The 11,386-nt window shown below is 28.4% G+C and overlaps 3 protein-coding genes across 3 annotated transcripts; 1 reads left to right on the top strand and 2 right to left on the bottom strand.

The window, feature by feature from the left end:
• Window positions 1-227: 227 nt before the first annotated feature.
• PmUG01_07027800 (conserved Plasmodium protein, unknown function) lies at window positions 228-2,395 on the top strand (the record flags this gene model as incomplete). The annotated part of the gene is made up of 7 exons (XM_029004017.1): window positions 228-326; window positions 544-654; window positions 909-1,004; window positions 1,230-1,426; window positions 1,597-1,686; window positions 1,903-2,030; window positions 2,256-2,395. 7 exons carry the CDS (start codon window positions 228-230, stop codon window positions 2,393-2,395), a joined length of 861 nt encoding a protein of 286 aa, XP_028860749.1.
• Window positions 2,396-3,142: 747 nt separating this feature from the next.
• On the bottom strand, window positions 3,143-7,558 carry PmUG01_07027700 (conserved Plasmodium protein, unknown function; the record flags this gene model as incomplete). Its single annotated transcript, XM_029004016.1, has 2 exons — window positions 3,143-6,625; window positions 7,400-7,558. 2 exons carry the CDS (start codon window positions 7,556-7,558, stop codon window positions 3,143-3,145), a joined length of 3,642 nt encoding a protein of 1,213 aa, XP_028860748.1.
• Window positions 7,559-8,723: 1,165 nt separating this feature from the next.
• Window positions 8,724-10,222, bottom strand: TRX3 (thioredoxin 3, putative; the record flags this gene model as incomplete). The annotated part of the gene is made up of 5 exons (XM_029004015.1): window positions 8,724-8,792; window positions 9,075-9,218; window positions 9,514-9,654; window positions 9,815-9,867; window positions 10,093-10,222. 5 exons carry the CDS (start codon window positions 10,220-10,222, stop codon window positions 8,724-8,726), a joined length of 537 nt encoding a protein of 178 aa, XP_028860747.1.
• Window positions 10,223-11,386: the final 1,164 nt, after the last annotated feature.

The following is an 11,386-nucleotide window of genomic DNA, read 5'->3' as shown; positions in this document are numbered from 1 at the left end:
ATTTGTCTTTTTTTTGCGTAAATGTACATAAAATTTTCAAAATTATGACAAACCATTTTTTCCTCATTTTTGACACCTGCATATGAGCGCCTGAACATGTGAAATTCTCTGTGTAAACCTGATGATATATGTGTACACAAATATGCAAATGCATATATAAATGCCCGAACGTACACTCATGTACAAGTGTAGATGTCCATTTTATTTGAACACGTACGCGCGAAACAATGGATCCATACAAGTTTAACAGCTGGATAAGAATATTAATAGCCTTATGTTCAACCGGAGCTTATATTTTAATTTCCTTAATGCTGCCCTTATTCGTGGTAATTTGTTTTTTCATTTAAAAAATAGGAAAAACGCGGTCAATTTTTTTTATGTATATAACATGCGTTTGGATTATTTTACAAATCGATGTATATATAAATTTACGGATGTATAAAGAAGAGTACATATGTACGATAACGTAGATGCAAGTACATAAAAACAATTATATATATATTCATACTTGCACATGTTTCCGAGCACGGTTCATTTTTCAAGGCAGTACCTTCTTTCGATGCAGTGTACGGCATATTTTTCGTAGCACCATACAACGACAATAAATACATAACATGGTACAAATTTGAAGATCATATTTGCAAAAATGGCAAAGTAAGCAAGAGTAGCCTTTTACGTCTAGCAAAGATGATATACATGTATATGTGGGTGCATATATATACATCTATATATGTATGTGTATATGTATGTACGTATGGACTAATGAATGTACATATGTAAGGTCTTTTTTAACCTGTACCCTGATATGTACCAACGAAATAATGAAATAGTGAAGCAAAATTATTACAATATTACTTTTAACATTTCTCCTCTTCATTTGGTATGACATATGCTATTCCCATTTTCAGAGATATGAAGACTTATCTAAAACAAAACACTACGAGAAAAACATAAGATCAAAATTATGCAATTCCATAAACTTTTTGAAGCACTATTTATTAATAGTAAAATACACTCATATGAAAATTTTATAATTAGTTCATTATGACTTCATTGTATAGGCTCTGTTCTGAGTAGTTTACTTTTTTTAACTTCATGCGATCTATGGGCTATGTACTAGTATATATAAACGCGCACGTGCTCATATAAGCCCATACATGTATGCATGTATATATGTACGCATATGTACGTACATATATATATTTTCATCTGTATATACTTTTTTCTAGGCTTTTATTGTAGCTTTGATAAACTTAATTGTAGTGAAAGGCACACTCATATATGCACATTTCAGAGAACACCCAGAAACATCTTCAATTAAACATGTATCTTTTTGCAATAAAATAATGGCATTAATTGTGTGCCTCACCCTTACCAACTGCGCCTTGTTTATAGCCTCATTTTTCTTCTTTAACTCGGAAAAGGAGTAATATTTTAATAGAGAAAAAAAAAAAAAAAGAAAAGAAAAAAATAAGTTAAAGGAAAGGGAAAATATATAGGTCAAAAGATAATGCAAAAGAAAGGGAAAAAGAAAAGTCAAACAAAAATGCCAAACGAAATGTTTGCATATACACGTGCACCATTTTTTCTCTGTAGGTTTGGCAACTCTCATTATTTGCATGCAGGATTTTACATTCTGCTTTCCGATTTTGTCTCTCATTTTCTAATTATCATTTTTATAAAAAGGTAAAAAGAGGAACAAGGAAAAATTCAAAAAAAAAAAAAAATAATAATAATAATTAAACGTACATTACTAGAATGTGTATTATTTAGACGAATATTATTATGACTGTAAATGATTAGAGCGTATTTCATTATATTGTATAACATTATAACGTATATTATTATGACGTATATTATTATGACGTATATTATAGCACCCAATTTCCAATTTTCCTTCAGGGATAAGACAATATTAAAATGTGTATGCGAATTAGAGCTTTTGCCTTGGGAACAGAAACCCAAATTGCCAGTTCACAACACACAGTTTAATGATACATTGATTAGTCCCCACGAGATAACAAATTATCGTAAAAAATAGGAAAAATGTCATAAAATGATAAAGAATGCTATAAATGATAAAAAAAATGATATAAAAAGATATAAATGCTTTAAAACAATATAACATAATTTAAAAAAGAACAAAATAAAAGATCAATATACCTTACTTGTGCTCCATTATATATACAGGAGCCTACCTTTTTTTTTTAAATATTAGTATATATATACCCTTTTCTGCTACTCCCTTTTCATAGTTCACGTCCTATTTCAAGACGACAATTTAAATGAAGAGAAACTAAAAAACTTTTTTGGCACGAGCAACTATGAGGAAATTTATTATATTATTATGAACAACATAAAAGCGAAGAAGGAAATGATGAACACTTATCCATAACCTCTTCTTCGAAGAGGCAGATGAGCTGCACGCAGGAGTGTCAAAAAAAAAAAAAAAAAAAAAAAAAAAAAGAGATAACGAATAACATGTGCGGGATAACATTTAACATATAAGATGATATACGAAGTAATGCGAGAAGATGAAGGCGCGAAAATAAGATAAAACAAAAAAAAAAAAAAAAATGATGCACTTGCAATTGGGAATGCCGCAAAATTGAATTTTACTAAATTAACATTTTCTGCTCATTTTGATGTACTATATTTAAGCGAAAAAAGAAGAACATCCTTTTCATCATCACATGATACACCTCAACGTACGGTTAGGAAATTCACAACAGCAGATCCATTATACAAATTTTGTGAAGGAAGTAACCCTCGTATGTTATAATAATAAGGAATGTCTTTAAAAATGTCCACAAGATTTTCCTCTTTTATTTTTCAAATTTTTTATTTTTTAATTTAAAAATTTTTCTTTACCTTTTTTAATATTTGTTACACCTCCAACAGTCGTTACACTGACGGCAGTCGTTTCACTTCCAAAATTTTGTCTTAAAAGAAAGGAAAAAATTGAGTAACAAAGATAAAGTAATTTTCAAGTTTAAAGTAGATAACGCATTTTCTGTGTGCACTTTAAAGATGGTCAAACAAATTGCGATCATATGCATATATGGATATAAATATATACATAGACTGCACATGCACATGTCGTATACATGCACACAGATACCCTATTTCACATATTCCCATCCTATATCCTAGAGAAGTCTATGCACAAATACTTGACCACATTGTTGTTATAATGCAGAAATGGTATATTTTCACTTTGATACGACAAGAAAGTTTTACTGGGAGAATTAATTTTTATATGATATATATTTCTATCCTTGTAAGATATAATATCATCTATATATAGCTTTGAATTTTCTAAATTCACATATGGCAATTTATAATTATTTATTATATTCGTTAAGTCTATAGTGTTCGAATCCGACTGTTTCCTTAACTCTGAAAGAATGATTGGTTGCTTAAAATAAAAGGATATAAAACTTTTTTTTTTCCATTTTTTTAAAATAAAATTTGTGTATTCATTAAAGTAATGATTTTTCATCTTATCGTTTGTGTAAACATATATCGGTTTCTGCGCACTGTTTACATTTTTAACACATTTTATGTATATGTTTGCGTAATAAAAATTTGTCTTTTCATGATGCTCCACGTTGTTATCACTATTTGGATCAGAGGATGCACTCAATTGGTCTGGTGCAGCTTTCTCTCTCACCTCATCCAGAGTAGCAGTCTCCCTTGTTTTGTAATTTTTGATTATTTTTTCTTGTTTTGTTTTACTTTTTAAGAGGGCATTATCTGTATAAGTGTTGTTCGAGTAATTGGTATCTCTTACCAGTTTTTCACATTTAGTTTTACATTTATTCTTATTATTCGTATCGTTTACAATAATGTGCTCCCCCTTTTGAGAATCATAAAAATATGTATCAGCATAAATATTTTCTACATAGCGTATATTATCTTTGTCTTTAAATATAAAATTACTTTTATATTCATCAAATAATTTAAAATTTTTTTTTTTCTTTTTTATTTTATCATTATAATATTGTTCATTCATAGAAATATATTTGTTCTCTTTGTTAATGTTTTCATCACTAACTAGTACCATTATATTGCTATTTCTATCGAAGATAAGATTACTATTATATATATGTAGGACTTCTCTGTTATTATAAATCACCCGATCATCAATTAAACTATAATTGTCTATAATAACATTATGATTTAAATTTTTATATTTATAAAAGTGCTTTGACAATTCATCTATGTAATAATAAATGTTAAATAAATTATTGCTTCTTGCTAGACTTCCTAAAATGTAATAATAATCATCGTACATGTTGTAATTACATATGTATAGGCATTTTTCTTTTTCCCATTTTTTTATTATTTCTACATCCGTACTGTCTAATTTGTTGAAAATTGGTCTGGCGTGTGTACCACAACCTGGTGATCTAAAACCAAGAGAATCTTCTTCTTCTACTCCTTCTGTTGCCCCTTCCGCTTCTTCTTTCGCTGTTTCTGCTGTTGCTCCTACTATCCCTGATTCCTCTGCATAAGCCCTATCACCAGAACGATCAGTCGATAACTCCTTATTTGGTTTAATGCAATATTTACTATTTACTGAACAAGTCGGGCTATATTTTTTTATTTTTATTGTTTTGTTTGGTATAAAAATGTTAGCATTTGTTTTTTGCTCACTATGGATTCCTTCATTTCTCAAATGCTTTAATGAATTCTTGTAATGATATATTTTTGGAAGAATAATCAAAGGTAACTCTTTATTTTTTTTTTTTATAATTTCTTTTAACACCTCAATTTGTAAAAAACTAAATCTGCCATTTTCTACGTTCTGTTTGTTGTAACCGATATTCGCACCATCCAGTAGGCAAGTGTATGACCCCTTTTCAAAATGCTTGTTCATTTCTGCCTCTATTAGAGAATTATGTACAGAATTGTATGATGCATTTTGTAAAGCATTATATGCTGTACTGTGTGCTATATTGTGTAATGCATTGTGATCCGCTACACATGTTAATTCCTTATCTTTACAGCTATCAGTTTGGTCTACCTTTTGTACTTCTTCTAATACGTCAAATCCCATTATCTTTTGTTGTTCATTTTCTGTGTGTGTATTCGTTGCCTGTGGAGGTCCTCCTACTAAAGGTTCTCCCTTATCATGTTCATTCTTAGTAACATCAAGGGTAAACACATGTGCCTCTTTCCCTTGTGCTTCATCATTTCTACGATTGAGAATAGAAAAGAAATGCTTTATTTTGTATATTTCTTTATTATTAAAAAGATTCGTAATCAATATGATATTAACAATAACTATTATAATTTGTTTGAGAGTAAGAAAATAGGTATTTATGTTTTGTTCACAATTTTTACACTTATATGTATTTTTAACATTTTCTGTTAATTTAATGAACGGCAGTTTTTTAATTATTTTATTGACTTGATAGTATACATTCCTTTTCTCTTGTTCATCTAAGGTCTCTTCATATTTTTTAATATTTATATTCATGGAATCATAATTCATTTTGTATAAATCTAGAATACATTTTAGTTGTTCTATTAGTATATCTTTATAGAAGTTTTTCCCATTATTCTTTTTGATTTTTTTTAGTTTTTCTTTTTCCTTATCTGAGGAATTTGATTTTGTACTGTTAACAGAAGAGGCACCATCTATGCTATAGTCACTATCATTACTATCGTTATTATCAACATCATGTCCATCTTCAACATCTTGGGTATCTTCTTCCCTTAGAATGAGTTCTTGATTCTTCTTTCTCATAAGATATTGAATATTTTCATACACATAATGTACTAGCTTTAATATGTAAATTAGTTTAATTTTTATTTCATTATCATTCATGTGTTTAAAAATATCAATTAATAAATAATTGTTCAGAATATACTTCTTGTCCTCCTCATCTAGTCGCATATTATATTTATTCAACTCTTTTGTGTATTTGTCAAAGTTACTGTAATCTGTGTTTTTGATTAAATGGTATCTTTTGTTGTTCGAGTGTTCGCGATCCGCACTGCTGTAATGAGCATTATAGTAACTCATATCTTGTCTACCATTATAGTCACTACTAACACCATTAGCAACATTATCATGAATACTATTTTCCTGCCCTCCTCTTATAGCGCTTCCAATATATTCATCGCGTATTTGCGCATTTCCCTCTTTACAGACTTCCCTGTTGTTTGTGTAACCCTCGTGGAATAGGTGTCTAGCATAGCCACTGTTATCAAAGGATAAGTCTAATATATGTACTAAGATATACTTATAGAAACGCTCCCTAATGGTAATATTTCTTTCTATCATCTTATTAATTGTTAATAAATATTCATATATATAATTATTTGATATATAGTAATTACAAATAGCCAAGTATGAATTTTCCTGCATTTCTATATTATAATATTTCATCTTTTCAATTACTTTTATCATGTTATTTATATCATTAAATTTGCTACATAAATTTAATACATTTCCACATAGAACACTCATATTTTTTGACAGTCTCTTATCCTTTGAATATTCCGTTAATATACTGTCCAAATTTGCTAGCGATTTATGCACGTCCTGCTCTCTTAAGCTGTTCCCTATTTCTACCAGTATTTTCCGGTTTTCCCTTAACTTGTTTTTTTTCACCTGACCAAATAAGGAAAAACGCGCGTACAAAAATAAGTGGACGCATAATATACATGTGTATATGTATATATGTGTGTATGTGTGTATGTATGGGTGTATGTGTGTATGTATGGGTGTATGTGTGTATGTATGGGTGTATGTGTGTATGTATGGGTGTATGTGTGTATGTATGTGTGTATGTGTGTATGTATGTGTGTATGTGTGTATGTATGGGTGTATGTGTGTATGTATGGGTGTATGTGTGTATGTATGTGTGTATGTGTGTATGTATGTATATGTGTACGTATGTATATGTGTACGTATGTATATGCGTATGTATGTATATGTATATATGTATGTACGTATATATGTATGTACGTGGGTATGCATGTATCTATCTAAGTATCTATATATCTATATATCTATCTATAAATCTGCATATCAATCTATCGATATATATTTTTATAGCGAAATTACTAAAAAAATTATATAACACATAATAAGGTCAAATGCACAAATCTGTCTTGCAATGAAATGAACGCAAAACATAACAAAACACAAAATATAATAGCATAACATCAAATGGATGATATGCTTCACTGTTCTTTTTCTCTTAAGGGACGCTCAGAGATATGCAACGGAAAGAGGCAAGTATAACAGAGAACACATATATCCGCGTACAATGGAAATAATGGACAAACGAACAAATTGGTACATTGACAAATGCCCCAATGCCTAAATGCACACAAAATGGAAAAAGCAATTTTCGCTTCTTTTCTCTAGACTAAGCATTACGTTGTCATTTTTGTCCACCACGGAGTTCAAAACAAATGTTCTTTTATTAATGGAAAATGAATAAATAAAGTTTATCAGGCACTGCTCGTATAATATAAGCAGGAGTAGGAACGATATAACTTTTTTCTTTAGTTCATTTTCTTTTGTATAAAAAAGCATTTTATATTTTTGGTCGACTTCATTCTTCTTTTCCTTTTATTCGTTGAAAAAAACGCAAAAGTTGAAGAAGAGCAAGAAGGGAAAAAGTATAAAAAGGTAAGAAGTACAAAAAGGTAAGAAGTACAAAAAGGTAAGAAGTACAAAAAGGTAAGAAGTACAAAAAGGTAAGAAGTACAAAAAGGTAAGAAGTACAAAAAGGTAAGAAGTACAAAAAGGTAAGAAGTACAAAAAGGTAAGAAGTACAAAAAGGTAAGAAGTACAAAAAGGTAAGAAGTACAAAAAGGTAAGAAGTACAAAAAGGTAAGAAGTACAAAAAGGTAAGAAGTACAAAAAGGTAAAAAGTACAAAAAAATAAAAAGTACAAAAAAATAAGAAGTATAAAAAAGGTAAAAAAGTTAAAAATCTAAAAAAGGTGAAGGTTAAAATTGTATACTTTTCTCCCAGTAATGTATGCGCAAAAATTATCATAATGGATGACTAGTGCAGGGACTAACTCATTTCCTACATTTTGCAAGTCACTACACTTCTATTTCATATTAAAAACAAATAAGTTTCTGATAAAAAAAAAAAAAAAAAAAAAAAAAATTGAGAAATAAAACATGAAACAATTTATTCTACAAGTGCTAGCACAGCACGCAAAAATGAAAAAAAAAAAAAAAAAAAAAAAGAACTCCACTCCAAATCATTTCATATAATTTTAATTCAGACCAATTCCGATTAATTAAAATAATTTAATTTTTCTCTTTATTATTGAATTATTATCCAGCATAGGGTAATAACTATTCCATACATACATAAGCTCATATACATTTATGCGAATATGTAAATAATCCTTTTTTTAATATTTGTATGTATGACCATGGAAAAATGAACAAAAAAAAATGTCATCCATCTTTTTGTGTATAAATATGAATATGTTGATGTCAAAATATGGTAAGTACTAGCTATGATACATGTTTTTATGTCGCAAAAAAAAAAAAAAAAAAAAAAAAAAAAGAGAATAAAGGGATAAAGGTAAACAAATGAACGACAAAAGGTGGAATTTGCCAAGTTGTATTATTACGAACATAAAGGCGCCTATGTGTTTCATGTATAGGTATATATAAACGTATGTGTGTGAATTATGGATAATCGTTTTGTTTTATTTTATGCTTTTTTTTCTTTTTCAATTCGCTTTTGATATGCTGTATTTTTTAAAGGCCCTTTCTAATTCTTTTTCACTGGCTCCTTCAATCTACATAAAAAAAAAAAAAAAAAAAAGTTAAAACTATTAGTGCCGTGCAAATGGTATGAAGGGGTAACCACACTTGGGCGTATCTTTTACGTAGATGAGCAATCTTTTATTTACATGTTTACGTAATAATCTATTTGCGTATTTATCAATATATCAATTTGTCATCATATTAATATATCAATATATTAATATATCAATATATCAATATATCAATTTATGTATCTACTTATTTGTCTTTTTTTTTTTTTTTTTTTTTTGCGTAAGAATGATGAAGCAAAGTACTCGTTGAGTTATGATCCATTCATTGTTTAAGAAAAAGTAAAAAATAAATGTTGGCAAAACTTTGATCGCATACTCCTCGTTCAATGTATCATAGACATCAACATCAATATCAACGAGCGATACATAATAACTGGCTGTCTGGTTCTGCAACATGAACAGGGAAGGAACGATATTTTAAGTTACGTCATAATGTCACAGGAAAGGGACATACAAAAGGAAAAAAAAAAAAAAATGTATATATATATATATATATATATATATATATATATATATATATATATACATATACATGTGCATGTGTGTATAAATATACATATACATGTGCATGTGTGTATAAATATACATACATGAGTATATATGCACTTGCAAACATACGAATTATGCTGTGACAATTTTGTCAAATGTTCGAATAACTAAAATGCTTATTTTTTTTTGCTACCTTAAAATATTCCTTAATTCGGACACAGGGTTTACACCAAGAAGCCCCAAATTTTAAAACGACTGAAACGTTTTTGCTTGATTTGAATATGTCTTCTAAGTTTCCCCCTTCAGCTAGCTCTATATATGTGCTCTCTCCATACTAATAAAAACAAAAAATACGGAAAAAAAGTACCAAAAAGGTAAAAAAAGTAGAAACGCGAATTTTCCATTTTTCTCATTTTCACGTTATATGCTTTACAGAATTTTGAGATTATTTATTTATGCCTCGTACATGCACGAAATAATGTCTCTTTTTTTACCTCTTTCTTTTTTCTTTTTAATTGCAAAATATCCTTAATTTGCTTGTCTTTATCTACGATTACATGATGATGTTAACGGAATTTAAATGTTGTATGTTGGGATAAGTTGAGTAACGGGGAGAAGGCGGGGAAAAATAAGAAAAAAAAAAAAAAAAAAAGCAGACAAAGAAACGAGCAGACAAACGAACAAACAATAAATAGACGTTAAGTTTGCAAAACGTAAAAACAAAAACAGATAAAAGATGTCAAAATGTGAAAGTGGTAAAGCCCATAATTACCATCACTACCAACCAAAAACTGGGGAAGGAACTTTTTAATATGAGAATAAAAGTAATTGATGATAAATAAAATTATAATACCCACGTGAAATAACGAAAAACAAACCGAGCCAATGCAAATGAGCGCCATGTTTTATTTTGCTAATGTGCTGTTCAGTCATGCATAGGGAACATAAAGACCGTTTGCATATTGTGTACGTCCGCACTCACATGTATATATATATATATATATATATGTACATATATACATAAATACATACAAACGTTTATACAAATAAACAAGTAATGTCACTGCACACACTCTTTTGGGCGAAATATATTAATGAACAATTTTATTATATATGAAAAACATTCGTTTGATTTAAAATGTGTTTGTTTGTTTCTCTTCCTAGGGACATATAATACTACTCTTTTTATATAGCCTCGTATATGAAAGAGACTAGTTTTTGAAATTTTTTTTTTTTTTTTTAGTAAGCTCTTTTCAAACATTTTTAAAAATTTATTTTAAGAAGAGAATGTATGCTTATCAAAATATTATGATGTATAAAATTGTTATACGACATACTGTGAATGCACATAATAATGTGCCCCAAGGAAAGTCCTTGCGCCGTATGCTTATTTTTTTTTACTTCGAAAAATTGGCAATATTTACAATATTTTCAATATTTGCAAAATTCGAAATTCTGGTTTTGCATTAAGGCAAAATGTTGCAACGAATGAGATATTGCAATTGGAAAAAGTAAAAAAAGAAAAATATAGAAAAACAAAATTTGAAAAAAGTAAAAACAGAAAAATAATAAGAATAGTAGTAGTAATAATAATAATATTAAACGGATGAATGAGAATATTCACTCCATTACACATTTATGTACAATTATATGTTTCCATATTGCTCAACGAAAAACCTTTTTTTTTTTTTTTTTTAAATATACATAATTTATGAATGAACGTCGAGCAATGGTGAGACATGCACAGAAATACCGTTAGAACATTTTTATGAAAGAGGAGAATAAAAAATTTAGAACTTATTTTTTTTAGTTGACCTTATCAGAATGTTGTAATTTTTTTTAATATCTATAAAATGAAAAATTTATTCACCGGAAACACTTAGTAGTATCCTCTTAAAGTCATTTTTAGTTGTTTGGTATATTACAACTATCATTGTGTATATGTGATATTTATAATTTTTATGAAATTTTGTATAATCATTTGAAGTTATGATGAATGTTTAATATTTTTTTTTTTTTTTTTTTTTGTTTTTTTTTTTGATTTTTTTTTTTTTTTTGTTTTTTTG

Source organism: Plasmodium malariae (genome assembly GCF_900090045.1).
Source record: "Plasmodium malariae genome assembly, chromosome: 7".
Classification (NCBI taxonomy): domain Eukaryota; phylum Apicomplexa; class Aconoidasida; order Haemosporida; family Plasmodiidae; genus Plasmodium; species Plasmodium malariae.
This window is presented reverse-complemented; position numbering and strand designations above follow the sequence as displayed.